Source organism: Leucoraja erinacea, chromosome 19 (assembly GCF_028641065.1).
Source record: "Leucoraja erinacea ecotype New England chromosome 19, Leri_hhj_1, whole genome shotgun sequence".
In the NCBI taxonomy this organism is placed as follows: Eukaryota; Metazoa; Chordata; class Chondrichthyes; order Rajiformes; family Rajidae; genus Leucoraja; species Leucoraja erinaceus.
Genome location: NC_073395.1, coordinates 33,553,347 through 33,572,445, shown reverse-complemented (window position 1 = coordinate 33,572,445; position 19,099 = coordinate 33,553,347). Strand labels below are relative to the sequence as shown.

Genomic DNA, 19,099 nt, shown 5'->3' with positions numbered 1-19,099 from the left:
ACAGCCACCTGAAAATCAATATTTTGATGTAAATGTGTCGATCAGTTAGAATCCTTTAATATTCACATAGATCTTGGCACTATGAGAGAGCATGTAAGGTAAAATAAATGTGATTTGTAATTCTTAAGCCTTCAGAAATGTTGCCACTGTGATAAATCGCACAATAGCTTGCTGCTTTTGTAGGGGAATGGGGATAAATCTCTACCAAAACAAACTGGTCATCAGTCACTTTAAGAAAATTACACATGGTTGTTCAGCTAACATTCCTGTTATCCCCATTCATAACCTGGTACTTTTGATCTTGACAGGCCTTGGCAATGCCAAGCCTGTGAAGAGTTGGCTGCAGACCAGGCAATGTTTCTTTTAAATTGAAGTACCTGCAAACATTGTTCCACTGACAAATGGCATGCATATGCCTTTGTCTGGCGTGAGGCAACTAGCAAAGATAGGAAAAGGGCAATTTGCACATGAAACACATTGTTTTGTTTGGGTAGTAGTGAATAAACGATAACGCTAAAATATCCAATTAGACACTCCTAACTAACTGAAGAGAATATTCTCCAAGAAATATGGGTAACATTTTCTTTTATCGCTAAGTCAGGGTGTATTGGTTATCAGGATACAGTAGAAGAAAGGTTGATAGGGGTGTTTCTCAAATGCTTTACTTAAATGAATTCTTTAATGCTATACTTTAATTGATCTTTCAAATTTTTGCAAAATACACGATAACGTACTTCTTGAATTAGATCAGATATAAAACTCAGAGTCTGTTCATTTAAGAAATCTAGGAATTTCTAGAAGAACGTTTTTTTTTTTAATTGGCAAAACCGTGGAATGCATTGCAGCATTTTTAATGGGATGATCTATGAATCTAAGACAACTTCAATAAATTACTACAAAGGTTTATTTTGTAGTCACTGATCCTTCAGAGCATTCCAGAAGAATCATTACACTACAGGATGACAAATTCTTCATGAAAATCTTCAAAACCCTCTTAAATTCCAGTGAAATTACTCCCATCCTCCTAAATGCACATCTATTGATTAGATTTTATGTGCTCACAAGCACATGCTGAAGGTGGAGAGTTTGTAAAGGTGAAGGTTGAAGCCTTCTATAAATGTCTGCCTCCTCTTGATTAGATTTCAAACCCCTCAAATATTTTCCCAGGAATGAGTGTATGCAGGGAATCTGAGCATGCTCCACTGCTTTGACCCCTGATTCAGGAGACTGCTTGAGATAAAGTGCTGGAAGTACTATATACAAAATGCAGACTGTCAGTAATGGGACCAGGTACACCGAGCTGCTCTTGACATACTCCAGCTGTGAACCAAATGACCTGTGGTCAGCCAGCAAGACACACACACACACACACATTTTAAGGACTAAATCAGTAATTTTTTTTATTCGGCAATATATATTTTTTTTACAAACAAGTTCGTAGTGAAAGAAAAAGGAAAATGTGCAATTTACATGTCCATTTCAACAAAATAATTTTTCAGAGTGGAGTAAAATACATAGATTTCAAACATGCAGCAGCTGTCCTGATTTTGTCTGCTCAGGACATTATGACCTGTGCTTGAACTTTTCTTTCTCCTGCCATTGCATTTCATTGTGAAGCATTCCTGGCAGTCTCCAAATTACATTATGAGGAAACTGCTAATGCCTTGCTTTTCCTGACTGCCCTGTGCCAGGCTATGCTACTCTGGGAGAGTACAATGGATTTTCTATGCTACTTGGTAGCACTCCCACAGTTTACAAAACCCAACCACACTGACTTGCTCCGCTACAATCTACATCCTATGAGAGAAAAAATTACAAGGATTCTCTTATCCACGCTAAGTAAGTTCAATGTTTTATGCAGTAGAGCTTTTACTTGTGTGTATTTAAATAACTTGTTATTTTATTACTTTAAATGCACAAAGATGTTTGTCGTTGGTGCCCAGGCTTGTGAAGTAATAACCCCATTCATCAGCCTTCTGTAGCCTAAAGTTCCGTCTTGCCAGATGGGGCAGGAACGCTGCCTTCATCAGTGGAGCTCTGGCCCGTGGGTATAAAGGATAATGAGGCAGAGTTTATACAATACCGTTTACCAGTTGGACGGGGCCCATCATCAAAGACGTGTCCCAGATGTGCTCCGCACTGAAATAAAATAGCAAAAGTAATTGCTTTTTTGTAACAAGATGGATATTTTAGATTGCTGTTACAGTCGACATCATTCATCACAAGGTAGTAAACTTGAGATAACATCTAAATATTCGTTCAGATCTAACCTTTCACCCATCAATAGCAGCTATTTACCGCGGTTAAAAAAGTACTCTCCCGGCAACTTGATAAAGTGATACAGATTCAGAAATATTAATTATGCTTCCCGCACACCCACCGGGGCAGCATTTAAAGATTCCAGAAGATTTCAACAAGAATGATTATTTTATACCGAAGACCACAGACCAATTCCACAGGAATGTTTTAAACAAAATCACCTTTGAAATGATCACCTTTTGTCAGCAGACACTGGAAACAATAAAAGTCACGTTTGAAAGATTCTGCTTGTGTACGCGCGTGGGAGGGGGTGCTGTCAAAGCATGGCGTGCACGCAGCATGCTGAGATCAGACTGTGTGTCGGTGAAAAACAATGGCAGTGTTGTTAAACTGCGTTATGCTACTGTGGCCCTGTCAGCAGTGTGGACCATCAGCAGCCTGACAAGTTAAACCCTCTTGATAGACACAAAGTGCTGGAGTAACTCAGCAGGTCAGACAACATCTCTGGAGAGAAAAAGGTTGATTGAGTTTTCGGGTCAGGACCCTTCTTCAGATGCTGAGTCTTCAGAGGTCACGAGGCAAAGAGTCTCCCATCCTTTTCCTCCAGAGATGCTGCCTGACCCGCTGAGTTACTCCAGCACTTTGTGTCTATCTTCAGTATACACCAGCATAAGCACAGGTTAAATCCTCTCTTTGCTACCAAGGATGCAAAGATTCCACTATTTCCTAGTATTACTAGATTTCCTCGATCAGCTTTAATATTCTGATCCTCGAGTCTAATAAATATTTGAACTCAAATGTTCCAATTCCTGGACAATCAAGCCTCTTTATGGATCCCTTGTATTAAATGCATAGATAAATCAAGCTTTTTATATAATTTATTGGAGATTTGGAGGTGCAGTCTTGAAGACGCGTACATTCCTTTGTGAATAAAGTATGTTTTTCATTGTTCTTTGTATCAACCTCCACTTAGACTGCAATATTGAACCCTTGCCAGGTGCATCTCCAGAAGTGTCCAAGTTCATCGATGTACACCATCAAAACCGTATTGCAAATCTTTAAATAAAGGTTTTGTGGCCAAGGTGATAATATAACCCAGTCAAATTCCACTCTCACACATGTACTGTGGATTGTTGGTCATCGGGAATTGTTAAACCAGAGGCACTGAGGCTAAATCTGACTTCTCTTACTGCCAGCCTCACTGAGGTCAACCGAGCGCAAACCAGATGCCTGATCTGGGATGTTCTTATTCTCTATGGCTCCACCAGTGAATAAACTCCGAGAGTAATTCAAGATATGCTTTCCGCATTTCCATCTTCTGACCCACATAAATAATAGTTGGTGCACTGGAAACAATTAACAGACTATAAATAGAGCCAAGCACAAAGAGCTGAAAGAACTCATTGAGTCAGGCAGTATCTGTGGAGGGAATGGACAGGTGACATTATGGGCTGGAACCCTTTGTCAGACCTGCTAGAATATGTGATGGCAGCTTAATTATCCGATTGGCAACACGATTGGTAATCACTGCTAACTCCACTGGGAATCAGCTTAACTGAAAATGATTAAAAAGTAAACTGGTTCCAGAGTAATAACATTGAGTAGCAGAATCAATGTAATACAAGTCACTGTTAATAAACTTACATTGCTGCAGCTTGTCTCAATCCTGTGCATTCCATGGGAAAAGTCATCCACCAGTGTTATTGTACCAGATTCCAGCGCATCGTAGAAAGCGGGCCAACCTGTGGAGTGATAGATTATCATTAATAGCTTGATTATACCTGCACAGCCGATGTGCTGGTGGAGGTTTGCATTCACAGGATAATATCTGCTGCAATGACTTAGTATAAGACACGGGAGCAGGAGTATTAGGCCAGTCAGCCCACTGTAACAAAATATATGCAGGATTCAAGGATTTGGATCAATGAATGGAGAAAGCACATGCTAAAGAGCACAAATAACTATTTATTAACGCAAATATAAGTAAAATACAGAAACATTATCAATAAAGTAACAAAACAAAATAACAGGTCTCACGCTCACCTGTGCATTCAAGTTGCCTGTCATTACACACTTACATTACACCCATCGAGTCTGCTCCGCTATTTAATCATAGCCGATCTATTGTTCCCTCTCAACCCCATTCTCCTGCCTTCACCCCATAACCTTTGACACACTTGCTAATCAGGAACCTATCAATCTTCACTATAATTAAGTCTGTTAATGTTAGTAATGAAAGTTACATGTGAGTTCATTCCAAAACTCTTGCTAGAAACAATGGATGGTTCCCAACTTTTTTTTAAATAGTCAAGAGTATTTAGTTGCCTAATAGACTGGGATCGGAACAATGAAATGGAGAACTGGTCTCGGTTAGGTAGATCTTGAAGAATTTGTTAAAAATGATTTTGGAAAATGTTATGCGACTATAAACCAATAACTCTCTAAGACCAGCTGACGTGCATCCAAAACTTCTGTAAATGATGCCAATGGAAGTAATGGATACTGGTTCTTATCTCCTAAAGTTGTATAGATTCTAGAATAGCTCCAAAACACTGGGAGGTGGCAAACATAACCCCATTAGTTAAGAATGAGGGGCAGAGAAAATGGGGAACTTGAGATGAATCAATCTAATATCAGTAATAAGGAAAACACTGGAATCTATTACTGAGTCGTTACAGGGAATTTAAAGAATTATAAAATGATTGGGAAGAATCAACATGACATTACAAAAGGGAAAACACGTTTGACAATTTTTGACAAAATGTTTTTGAATTTGTAATTTGCTAAACAGATAAAGGGGGAGCAGAAATCTAGTATATTTAGAGTTTTCCAAAAACCTTCAATGAAATGCCTCCAAGGGATATTGAACTAAATTAGGGAAGTTGGGTGTGGCCATAAAATACTAACATAATTGAAATTGATCAACATTTTTGAAAACAGGTAATAGATTAAAACCAGGTATTTTGGGGGTTAGAAGTTTATAACGTGTGAGGGTGCTACAAGATCGACCTTGGGGCCTTAGTTGTTCACGATCTTTAACAGTGATTTAGAGGACAGGGCAGAGTGTGATATATCCAAGTCTACCAGCAATATTAAATGTGTGGCAATGTAAAGAAGATGCAGAGAGGACTCAAAAGCATAGAGAAACATCAACAGAAGGGGTACAAACCAGGCTAATGGAAAATAATAGGTGAAACGTGAGATCATCCACTTCAATAGAAAACATGGAGCAAGGGAATCTTTAATGATCAAGACTGAAAAGTGTAAGAGGAACCAAGAATTGAAGGGTCTCAACCCAAAACGTCACCCATTCCTTCTCTCCAGAGATGCTGCCTGTCCTGCTGAGTTACTCTAGCATTTTGTGTCTATCTTTGGTGTATAACCAGCATCTGTAGTTCTTTCCTACACAAGAACTTAACATGCAATTACGGAAGGAATTGGGAAGGTATAAGCGAAAATATACCTTCCTAAAATCATATAGGGACTTGGACCTATAGCAGCTAGTATAATAATTGACTTTCGTAAGGAAGCAAGTACCTGTGATCATCTGAGAACAACAAAACGTCCTGAATCCTTGGTTCCTGAGATGGAATGAATCATCTAACAAGGATTACGAAGACAGAATCTGAACTAAGAGCAATACAAGGGACCACATATGCTGGAATCTTGAGTAAAACAGGGTTGGAGGAACTCAATGGGTCAGGCAGCATCTCTGGAGGACATGGGGATGGTCCCAACCCGACATGTCACATATCCATGTTCCTCAGAGATGATGCCTGACCTGCTGAGTTACTCCAGCTCTGCGTGCTTTATTAGGTCCATTCTAACATCAGTTTAATAAAGTGAGAGGTGAGAGATCTTAATGAGACGTACAAAATTAGTACAGGGCTTGACAGGATAGATGCAGGGACAATGTTTTACCTGGTTGGAGTGTCTAAATAAAGTATCACTGTTTCAAAAAAAGGGAATAGCTATTCAAGTCTGGGATGAGAAGAACATTCTTTACCCAGAGGTTGGTAATGTAACTTTGGATATTTAGGGAATCAAGGGATATGGATTTTGTACAGGGAATGTGGATAGTGAGGTGGAAGATCAGCTAATACCAAAAATGGAGCAGTAGTGCAGATCTGAGGGGCCAATTTATTTTACTTATGATGTTATGTCTCTGTACATCAGTTAGTGGCCCAAAACAAAGGGAGAAAACGCCAGGGGCTGCTCCAACCACCTGTGTCAGTGTCCACAACCAGAGTCAAATCTTAATCTGGGCTTCATTTAAGCCGGCACATCTTGTCTATTGTGAGAGGGTGGGATATCAGCAGGACACAATACATTCCCACATCGGATTAGGCCACGAACCTCTTGTGTGTATTTCCTTGTCACACTAATCCATACATACCAGTAATATAATACTCTTGGAAATGTTCAAAATTCCATGGGGTATTAAAGTTGGTTGTTTTCCAATATTGTTTACCATGCCAGTCCAATATTAATGGACATACTTCCAACCACAGTGCAACAAGGAGAATTTGAAGAGCTTCTGTCCATATTTCAATGATTAAGGTGGATAGTAACAATGAACAACTTGTTCGAACAGAACAGCAGAAGAACAGGCCCTTTAGTCCACAATTCTGCACCAAACTCAATGGCAAGTTAAACTAATCTCCTCTGCCTGCACAAAATCCATATTCTTCCATCTCCTGCCTATACAAAAAGCCTCTTAAATGTGAGTAATGTATCTGTCTCCACCGCCGTCCCTGGCAGCGTGTTCCACACACTCACCACTGAATGTGTGAAGTACTTGCACACCTACTGTAAATATTGTCCCTCCTCCCTCTCAAAACTATGCTCTCTAACCATAAGAGTATTACAGCTATACAACATGGGAACAGGCCCTATGGCCCAACTTGTCCTTGCCAAAATGAGTGGCGATGCTGGGAATTGAACCCGCTGACCTGGGACTATCCACCTTATATATACCTATCATTTCATCTACCTATCATTTATGCCTAAAATATTCTATCGTGCTGCAGCAAGCAAGAATTTCATTGTCCTATCTGGGACACATGACAACAAACCCTCTTGACTTGGCTTGAGGTTCTCCCCTCAGCCACCAATGTTCAAGAGAAAACAATAAATCTTTGCTAAAGACGATACCTCCAATGAAAGTTGTCACTGCACTGCTTAAGTAAGCAACTTGCTTAAAATTAATAATCCTTGGCCCTTTGCCGACTTCTTAAGAACAATGGATGTGATGTGGTTGTACTTTTTTTTAAACGGTTCATTGTGGCAACATGAGTCTGTCATCTTTGAAAAGAACACATGCCCGTTCTGGCGCTCCTCCAATCAGCGCAGGACTCCTTTTTAATCATGAATATCATATTTTTCTAACCCTTCCAGTTGTCAGATGACTGCACCAACACAGGCTCTGAAGTTTTGAATCCCCTGCAGCGAACTGCTCAAATAATGACATCACACGTTGCAACAGGATATTGTAGATCGGCAAATCAGATTTTAATGTAAGGTTCTCGGAGAAAGGTGGAATGATGGAGCGTTGGGGGTGGGGGAATTTGGCCCAGTGTATTTGTAGCAGAGGAATTACCCTCTGTCGCAAGACGCTGGTATTTCCCATTGGCATGAAGGTTTTTTTCCTTTCAAGCACCTGGCTGGTCCACTTTACTGAAAGTGTTTCTGCCACTCCTTTATCCACTGCATTCCAGATCACAACAACATGATCCTCACGTTGTTTGTGGTTTTAGTACCAATTAACCTAACATGTCTTCTTCGCCTGCATCAGAAGGAATTGCAGACGCTGGTTTACACCGAAGATAGACACAAAATGCTGGAGTAACTCAGTGGGACAGGCAGCATCTCTTGAGAGAAGGAATGTGTGACTCTTCGGGTCGAGACCCTTCTTCAGACATCGACCCGAAACGTCACCCATTCCTTCTCTCCAGAGATGCTGCCTGTCCCGCTGAGTTACTCCAGCTTTTTGTGACCATCTTCGAGTCTTCTTCACCTACCATTCTTTCCAAAACTGGAAACATTTTCTCCCAAATGAGATTGAAATTCTCAGAGATTTTTTCAACACTTTTATCAAACCTATCTTGAACTGTTCATGTTCTGGGAAGAGCATCTCCAGATGTTGTTGTGTTTCCCTGCAAACAAAACCCTTCACTTCTTGGAACCATTTCAGTGAATGTCCTCTGCAGCCCACTCTTAATTTGTCTAAAGCATGTCGCTGAGAATTGGTTACTATTACCTTATATGTTGCTTTAAGGAACAGCTACAGTCGTCTTCATAACGCTGCCACGTTGAAAAGTATATAGTGTGGCAAATCTGTTACTGAGAATGACAAAGATGTGCCCTTAACTCAGTTATCCCAGAACTGAAGCTAGAGTACGGCTTTCTGCTATGCAGACAATGCCTTTACACGCACCTGCCCCTGGAGTTCAACAGGGCAGTATGGACCTCTGCAAATTCCCTGATTCCCAGGTTGGTAACTCCATCCATTGAACCTGCACCAGATTAGCCAGCCACAGGTACAGTGCACCCACTAAACTCAATCGGAAATATTGTCCGCTGTCAGAATGGTACATAATGCTTAATTTAATTAAGATACTTTAGAAGTAGTTAACTTGCTCCGATCTGTATACGTGTGTGTTTTTAGTCATTTAACTTCTATTTTAAAAACATTTTCTTTAACAGTGATTAGTCACAGTGATTTCTTTAACAGTGGTACAGCAGTAGAGTTGCTGCCTTACTGTGACAGAAACATGGGTATGATCCTGACTACAGGTGCTGTCTGTAAGGAGAGGGAACGTTCTCTCCAAGATAGTGTGGGTTTTCACTAGGATCTCCGGTTTCCTCCCACACTTGAAGCACATACAGGTTTGTAGGTTAATTGGCTTCGGTAAAAATTGTAAACTGTCTCTAGTGTGTAGGATAGTGCTAGTGTTGGGGGATCGCTGGTCACGATGGGCTGAAGGGCCTGGTTCTGCGCTGTATCTCTAAACTAAACTAAACTAAACTAAACTAATATTTACATAGCAGAATGCAGTGGAAGTCCTACAAAAGATTTTTTTTTAAATAGAAAATGCTGGAAATCTGAATTGAGAAACAGAAAATGCTGTAAATATTCAGCAGGACAGGCAGTATCTGTGGAAAGTGAAACAGGGTTAAAGGGCCTGTCCCATTGTACGAGGTAATTCAAGAGTTCTTCTGAGTTTTCCCCTGATTCGAACTCGGAGAATGTCCGTAGAAGTTCGTGGAAGTTTCGTAGCGGCTCGTACGAGTAAAAAGTAACAATTTTTTTCATCAGGAGTATTTTTTTATTTGTGGTCATTTTTCAGTGTTGAAAAAACGTCACATGTTTACCGGATTTGCCGAGTACCTACCGTTACTCGCACGAGCCGCTACGAGACGTCCACGAACTCCTTCGGACCCGCTACGGGCATTCTCCGAGTTCGAATCAGGAGAAAATTCAGGAGAACTCTTGAATTACCTCGTACAGTGGGACAGGCCCTTAACATTTAAAATCTGAAACCCTTCGTCTATTTATCTTTCTGATGATGCGGCCTGACTTGTTGATTGTTTTCACCATTTTCTGGTTTTATTCCTGTAAACGGATAATTGGTCATAATGACATTAATATATAAATGAAAAACTAAGTATAGCGCTACTTTGTGGTGAGTGCATAGAAATGCCTCCATTCATAGTATCCCTGGTACAGACTACTCAATGCGGCAATTATTCAGCCAGCGGTTAAGAAGAAAGCTTTAATTTATTAAATGTTAAACAGGCTAGACATCAACTCAGATTTCAAGTGCAAAGTGCTCATAAAAGATCATTGTAATCCTTTACCTGCTGAATAATCGGAATTCCATGAGGCTGACATAATAATTTCATTTAGATCTTCAATGAGAATGGTGTAGTTGATGAATTTGGCTTGTTTAAATAGTTAAATTGCAAACAGCACACTGCTGAATATATTTTGTCTCTTTGGTATTGCAACAACATAAACAGCAACCGTTTGGCTTCCCTTCACCGGAAATTATTTAGCAATTTCTTTTTCTATATCCTTAACAATGCTTATGCATTCATTTGGCACAGGCTGTGCACAGTTAATAACAGTAGCTGTGTCTTTTACAATTCATGCACTGTAATTTTTTCTTCACCTAACAATCTACAACCTTCCATTACCACAGTGCACCACAAAGAGATACAAATCAGCCATAAGCACTTTCTCCCCTCAAAGGTCTAGCTTAGTAATTGCCAATAAATTTGCTGTTCTCCAACAACAAAAGCAGTTGAAATACTTGTGGTTCACCATGACAGCCTCGTGACCTTTTGAGCTTCTCATTATTTTGTTTAGGACTCATTCCAAGTATGTTAAGCAACACCATGCAAACATGCGGTAATACAGCATAAAGGTGCCATTAGTGATACTCTATATGAAATCAATGAAAATACAAATGTAATATTTATAATGAGTTTCCCAATTACCTATGGCAAGTGCTAAGAAACACTTTGCCATGATGATAAAATCTAAATGATAGCAATTTACATGCTTAAAATGACCCAATAGAGGAAAATGGACTGCTGATCTACTCCATATGGATTGTTATTTTTTTTAAAGGTTTTCTTCAAAAGTCAGTAAAACTCCAGATTGCAGTGGTGTCATGGTATTGCCTGTCAGTACTTTTTCATATTATGCAACAGTTTATGATCGCCTGGTTTTTCTTTGCATTATGCAGGACATTGAGGTGTTAGACCCATTACTAACAGATAATAATAACAACTCATGTATATAGCCCCAAGGTGCTCAACCAGATGTATTGATAACATTTTTACACTGAGCCTGGTAAGGCAATATTAGTGCCGAAGACCAAAAAATGTGCTCAAGAGATGTAGAATTGAAAGAGCGGATTTTAGAGGAAGCAATGGTGGTGAGGTGTGGGGATTGAATTGTAGTATTTGTTTATCTTCACAGCTGAAGCTATGGGTACTGCGGGTGGAGAGAATACATTAGTGAACAAGCAAAGTGTTTGAATAACTCAGCTGGTCGGGCAACATCTGTGGAGGGAATGAATAGGCAGGATTGTGGATTTCTTCAGACTACGAAGGGCCCCGAACCTGAAACGTCGCCTCTCCATTGCCTCCACAGATGCAGCCTGACCTGTTGAGTCATTCTTGCACTGTGCTCTGCTCACAATTCCAGTATCTGCAACTCCTTGTGTCTCTAAATGTGAGGGAGAGGAAGGTGGCAGGATTAAAAGCGGCATCGACATCTGAGCAATTAGAGGACTGGAGGAGAGGTAAGATCATGGAGGTATTTTCAAACAATGGTGTGAATTTTAAGAATGAGACATGACTTAACAGGAACCAATGTAGTTCAGCCTAGCTCCATGTTGGGGAACAGATAGCGGAGTTAATGTAATCTTAAGTTTCTAGAAACAAAGGATGAACACTGACTCGAAACTTATTGGAAGAGACAGGTCTAGACGAAACAAAATCATGGATGATTGTTTCCACAAAGGATAGTGTGACGCAGGTTAGAGTTGGGCTGATGTTTTTATTGATTGAAAGATACAGCATGGCAACAGGCCCTTTGGCCGACCAAGCCCATGCCGACCATCAATCATAGACACAAAATACTAGAGTAACTCAGCGAGCCAGGGTCCAGACCCTTCTTCAGCCCAAAACATCACCCATTCCTTCTATCCAGAGATGCTGCCTGTCCCGCTGAATTACTCCAGCATTTTGTCTCTTTCTTTGGTTTAAACCAGCATCTGCAGTTCCGACCAATGATCCCCCGTTACACTAGTTGGAGACATTTGTGTTCATGGGCATCCTCAAAAATTTGTACCTGTAACTTCTGCTCTTTCACAATTGAGAAAATACATTGATTTAACTTTCTTGCATTCAGTGTGGCTGTCATCTCACTATCCCTCATTAAACTCCACCTGTCGTTGGTTCTGCCATTTAATTGATATATATATATTTCCCCTTGTTGCACATGGCCTCTGCCCATCCTTGTGTTACCTTTGTGCAACCAGTGATGCTCAACTTCCTTTTTCTTTGACCAAGTAATTGAAACACAGGGAACAACAAACCACAGCTTCTGTGAAAAACCTGGACAAACAGCATTTGTATCATCCCACCAATTGGAGATGCCTCGCCATAACTCTACTGTTTGGCATCTTGGTCTTAACCAATTGATAACATGTGTGAAAAGGTTACTTCAACTCTGTGCTGTTTAATTTTTGATGGTTATCTCTTGGACAAAACAAACATGACCCCTCACATATACGACTCATGACTCTTCTCTGGTACAGGTTGAAACACAATACAGTGATCGTCATCTCCACAAGAACTCTCCACCAGATAGAACATTAGATTGATGAAGTGAAGATGTCTTGGCTGCAAGGCCACACTTCCATCGCAATACTTTGCTCAGTAGAACTGAGCATGACGAGCTTAATAATATTGAGTTTGAGGGCTTCAAAACTTAAAAAACAGAAAATGCTGGCGGTATTCAGAAGGTAACTGGAGAGAGAAACAGATTTCGCTTTTCTGCGGGATGGCTGAAGAAGGTTATTTCTTCTATATCTTTTGTTTGCCTTTCAGTCTTCAAAACTATCCTGGTGCTTGACAATCTGAGCAGCTGATCATTGATGAGGACATCACTTGCACCGTGCCTGCTTCTTTTGTAGTAGGATCCTCAGTCTGAAGAAGGGTCTCGGCCCGAAAGGTCCACTGAGCAACTTACTTATTGGCCAATATGGAACATTAGTCTGAAGAAGGGTCTCGACTCAAAACGTCGCCCATTCCTTCTCTCCAGAGATGCTGCCTGTCCCGCTGAGTTACTCCAGCATTTTGCATGTATCTTCGGTGTAAACCAGCATCTGCAGTTCCTTCCTATACAGTGACAGCTAAATGATGCACAACCATCTGATAGATGCTGGTCACATCCTGAGCACATAATATAATATCTATCTTTGCTTTCCAAATTCCTCAAACAAATCAGTCATTCTGTTCACTCTGGAGCCCACTTCTGTACTCTTCATTTTGTGCTGTTGCGGCTTGTCGCACAGAGGCTGGGTCACCGTGTACAAATGACCGCTGTGGCTCAGATACGGGCTCGAGAGATGACCGAGGTCCTGCAGGCTTCAGGAGCAAGTCCTGTTGCAGGTGGTAGCCTCTCGGCTTAATGCCTGACCGGCAAGTAGTGAAGTGCTTGTGCAGTTCCCGTGAGGATGGGCAACATATGGCTGTTGTTAGTCATTGCCACTGCTGCAGAGTTGCAGCAGAGCACTCCGGTTGTTCAGCGGAAGGGCCAAGAAAGTGATTGAAGCCTTTGACCACACATATATTTTGGGGTTCTCACATGGAAATTGTAATAGACAAAGCAATTCATCAATCCAATATTCATGCAACTCGAAAATTGCTCCCCACAGACTTAGAAGTTTTAAATAGCAAAGCAACCAATTTCATGATTGGGTATCTTTTCTTCTTTATTTGTAAACCTGTAAAACATCAGTGCAGTAAACGGCAGTCTAAATTAATATAAAGTCTTGCTGATAAAAGCCTGCCTTTTCCTTTTAGGATCGGACAATCTCTTCAGTAATTCAACGGAGAACATTATTTATTCAATGCACCATACATAATGGTGCAGCTAATAAAGACATAAAACGTTTTTTTTCTTAGAAGCAGGCAATCTTCCTTTTAATTCGATGTAGAACATTATTTATTCAATGTACCAGACATAATGGTCACTTTAAGGTTACAGGAAGTAAGTCTGCAAAATATTTCCTCTGAAACATCCCCTGTCAAACCTCTAAGGCCTACCACAAAATTGCTGCACCACATCAATAAATATGACAGCCTTAATGTTTTCAAAGTTTATTCAAAGTTCCTATATTCTTTATCTTTGCCTATCTTTATTGCAGTGCAATTGCCAAGTTCACAAAGCTCTTGTATCGTTTCCTTGGATATTTATCTACACTACAGCATGAGTAACTTAATTCACAGTTATGTTTTATCTCAGCAAACCTGGGCAATCCCTGTCAGCAGATCCGACACAAGGCAAGGCAAGTTAATAGGTGCAATCCACTGAGCACTGAAAACGCAATGCTGGGCATTACTTTTCTCTCAACCCCATTGTCTCATCACAAGGCAACGACTGCAATCCCGATTTACACCCAGGTATTCACTCACGATGAGGGAGCACTGGGTTGTAAATAGGGGCAGACGACGTATATATGTTCCCTGGATCTTTCTAACAGGGAACAAATATGCGTCAGACGAAGGCCGTGTCAACATTTAAACATAAATCCTGATGATGTATTTAAAACTAGATTTAGAACTTAGCTGAAAGTTGTGTGTTTGCACATTGTGACAGTCTCAGCAGGAGCACCAGAGTGGAAGGAACACGTATGGCCTGAAACAGCCAGAATAATTAAGCCTAATTTATTCAGAAAGGTTTTCTTCCAGGCCAGAAGCGGCAGCGCTCCTTTACATCCAGTGAGGACATTTGTCAGTCCTACCTGCCCCATCGTTCCTGCGGGTCAACAGTGGAGGCTTCTTGGTGGGCTCGAACCATTCTGCCCGCACTCTCCACGTCTCGTATCTGGTTCACAGAGTGTGGGGCGTGAAATGTTGACAGAGCCTTGCCAAGCTGGGGTGAGCGCAACACTTTCTCCAGCAGCAGCACCACCCACTTTGCAATCACAAGGCAGATGCATTATAGAAACATAGAAAATAGGTGGAGTAGGCCGTTCGGCCCTTCGAGCCTGCACCGCCATTCAATATGATCATGGCTGATCATCCAACTCCAACATACACATACGAGATGTGCAGTGAAATGAAAGTGGCAATGCTCGCGGACTTTTGTGCAAAAAGACAAACAACCAAACAAACTATAAACACAATCATAAACACACACATACCTTTACATAATAAATAATGGAAGGAAAAACGTACAAAAACCATAATCAGTGTCAATATAATCAAATCACAAATGAAACAATTGTTTTTAAGACAGTGTTATTATGCACTTGGTTTTGATATTTGATGTTGAGAAAGGCAGGGTGTAAATGTCAGAGTCTTTCCGGGTTGAAGTCAGAAAATACATTTGCCTGCTGACAGAGGTGGAAATTCGTAACTAATCTACAAATAGATTTATTCAAGAGAGAGTTAGATACAGTGGCTTGCAAAAGTTTTCATACCCCTTGAACTTTTCCACATTTTGTCACGTTACAACCACAAACATAAATGTATTTTATTCGGATTTTATGTGATAGACCAACACAAAGTGGTGCATAATTGTGAAGTGGAAGGAAAATGATACATGGTTTTCAAAATGTTTTACAAATAAAAAACTGAAAAGTATGGCGTGCAAAAGTATTCAGCCCCCCTGAGTCAATACTTTGTAGAACCACCTTTCGCTGAAATTACAGCTGCAAGTCTTTTGGGGTATGTCTCTACCAGCTTTGCACATCTAGAGACTGAAATTTTTGCCCATTCTTCTTTTCAAAATAGCTCAAGCTCAGTCAGATTGGATGGAGAGCGTCTGTGAACAGCAATGTTCAAGTCTTGCCAGAGATTCTCAATTGGATTTAGGTCTGGACTTTGACTGGGCCATTCTAACACATGAATATGCTTTGATCTAAACCATTCCATTGTAGCTCTGGCTGTATGTTTAGGGTCGTTGTCCTGCTGGAAGGTGAACCTCCGCCCCAGTCTCAAGTCTTTTGCAGACTCTAACAGGTTTTCTTCCAAGATTGCCCTGTATTTGGCTCCATCCATCTTCCCATCAACTCTGACCAGCTTCCCTGTCCCTGTTGAAGAAAAGCATCCCCACAGCATGATGCTGCCACCACCATGTTTCACAGTGGGGATGGTGTGTTCAGGGTGATGTGCAGTGTTAGTTTTCCGCCACACATAGCGTTTTGCATTTAGGCCAAAAAATTTTGGTCTCATCTGACCAGAGCACCTTCCTCCACATGTTTGCTGTGTCCCCCACATAGCTTGTGGCAAACTGCAAACGGGACTTCTTATGGCTTTTTTTCAACAATGGCTTTCTTCTTGCCACTCTTCCATAAAGGCCCGATTTGTGGAGTGCACGACTAATAGTTGTCCTGTGGACAGATTCTCCCACCTGAGCTGTGGATCTCTGCAGCTCCTCCAGAGTTACCATGGGCCTCTTGGCTGCTTCTCTAATCAATGCTCTCCTTGCCCGGCCTGTCAGTTTAGGTGGACGGCCATGTCTTGGTAGGTTTGTAGTTGTGCCATACTCTTTCCATTTTCGGATAATTGATTGGACAGTGCTCCGTGGGATGTACAAAGCTTGGGATATTTTTTTATAACTTAACCCTGCTTTAAACGTCTCCACAACTTTATCCCTGACCTGTCTGGGGTGTGTTCCTTGGGCTTCATGATGCTGTTTGTTTACTAATGTTCGCTAACAAACCTCTGAGGCCTTCACAGAACAGCTGTATTTATACTGAGATTAGATTACACACAAGTGGACTCTATTTACTAATTAGGTGACTTCTGAACGCAATTGGTTGCACTGGATTTTATTTAGGGGTATCAGAGTAAAGGGGGCTGAATACTTTTGCACGCCACACTTTTCAGTTTTTTATTTGTAAAAAAATTTGAAAACCAAGTATCATTTTCCTTCCACTTCACAATTATGCGCCACTTTCTGTTGGTCTATCACATAAAATCCCAATAAAATACATTTACGTTTGTGGTTGTAACGTGTCAAAATGTGGAAAAGTTCAAGGGGTATGAATACTTTTGCAAGCCACTGTATAACTCTTAGCGCTAACGGAATCAAGGGAGAAAGCAGGAACGGGGTACTGATTTTCGACGATCAACCATGATCATATTGAATGCAGTGCTAGCTCGATGGGCCGGATGGCCTATTCCTACACCTATTTTCTATGTTTCTAATAGCAATTGATTCTGTGCACTGTAATTGTTTTATCTGTAAACTTATATGTTGTAAACATTATATCCCAAATTGTTATTTAGTTTTAAACTTAAGGCTGACTATAAGGGACAAAGAGAAAAAGGATCAATTCCGTATTAGTGCAACTTGAGCCTGGAGATTCAATGGCATGTACAGGTTCCTATATTATGTGCTATTCTGGTTTATTTGTTTTAATTATTATTATGATGATCTTTAACAATATGCATTTTAATCGAGATCACCTATTATTACAAAATTCATTCTTTCAGATCGGATTAATTTCACATTACAAGTAATTTAGAAGCACGCAAAACCCAGAATAATTTATTGCAAAATTATAATCGTAAGGTATTCATGCACAAACGTGCAGGCAGACCGTACTTTGGACTTGGGAAATAGAGCACAAAACTTATAGGCGCCCATGTGTAAATATGCAAAAGGAACTTCACTGTGTACTTGAATAATTGACAAATAAAACACCATTGGACCATTGAAAAATATTTTCTTAATTCAAACGACACATACGTATTTATTGTACTTACGATAAATACAAAATAGTGCTCGATACCATTGCTACTGAATTATTAGACAGCAGCACAATAACCTGCGTACCCTTCCCCACTATTTGGTGTGAACTGGTCTGATGGGTAAAAAACTATCCCACTGGTGGAAGGTCAGAAAATAGTGGTGACACCTTGGCGTTTTGGCATGGGAATTATTTGATCGTTGCACGGAGCAGCTGGAAGATTAGCAGTTTGGTGAATGGCAAGTGCCTTCACCGACTGCTCCAGCTATTTCCTAACAAGGCACAAGCAAAGATCAGCAGCTACAACAGTGTCTGCCAAATGGCAGGTCAAAATGGTCAAGCCATGGTCAACAGAAAGCTCACTTCTACCATATGGATCCTTCAAGCGATTCATGCCAGCAATCAAAGGCATACACATAAGGGCAACTTCACTTGACAGAAAGCCAGGATCTGTCCAAGGCACCATCAGAGCAAGGAACAAGGAATTTTGTTATTGGAATATTGTTATTGGTACACTTATAACAATCCAAATTTTAAGCAATCCTAAGTTAATGAGCATCAAAAAAAGATTCAGGACTGATGTGATATTGGTTATCGGGAAACAGCTGGTAGATTTGCAATGAATGATTTGCAATGAAATTCAAAATGAGGTTTAAACTTCTGGTTAGGCACCAGCTCCTGGACTTTTCAAATGGCCAATGCCAAAACACGAGGGTGAAACAGTGAAGACCTAAACTGGCAGAAAAAATATCAACTGATTGTTACAGGTTGATTGCAACAACAGCAAGGTTTTAACTCGGAAAATGGTAGCTTCAGAGGAAAGGATGTTGGGCATTAGCAGTGGCATTTGAGGTACAGATCCTCCCCAGCTTATAGACTATAGACAATAGGTGCAGGAGTAGGCCATTCGGCCCTTCAAGCCAGCACCACCATTCAATGTGATCATAGCTGATCACCCCCAATCAGTTCCCCGTTCCTGCCTTCTCCCCATATCCCCTGACTCCTCTATTTTAAGAGCCCTATCTAGCTCTCGCTTGAAACCATCCAGAGAACCTGCCCCCACTGTCCTCTGAGGCAGAGAATTCCACACTCACCACTCTCTCTGAGAAAAAAGTGTTTCCTCATCTCCATTCTAAATGGCTTATTCTTAAACTGTGGCCCCTGGTTCTGGAGTCCAACATCGGGAACATGTTTCCTGCCTCTAGTGTGTCCAAATCCTTAACAATCTTACATGTTTCAATGAGATTCCCTCTCATCCTTCTAAACTCCAGGGTGTACGAGCCCAGCTGCTCCATTCTCTCATCATATGACAGTCCCGCCATCCCGGGAATTAACCT

General features: G+C 40.8%; 1 protein-coding gene across 4 annotated transcripts in view; it reads right to left on the bottom strand.

Annotated features, from left to right (window-relative positions):
• Positions 1-1,373: 1,373 nt before the first annotated feature.
• msrb3 (methionine sulfoxide reductase B3) overlaps positions 1,374-19,099 on the bottom strand; it is a 93,926-nt gene continuing 76,200 nt past the window's right edge. For all 4 annotated transcript variants that reach the window (XM_055650791.1, XM_055650792.1, XM_055650790.1 and 1 more), the window contains 2 exons: positions 3,904-4,001; positions 1,374-2,139 (listed from right to left, as the gene is read on the bottom strand). In XM_055650791.1, coding sequence (XP_055506766.1) covers positions 1,984-2,139; positions 3,904-4,001 — 254 coding nt within the window. In that variant the 3' untranslated portion in view covers positions 1,374-1,983. The remainder of the gene's footprint in view (positions 2,140-3,903; positions 4,002-19,099) is intronic.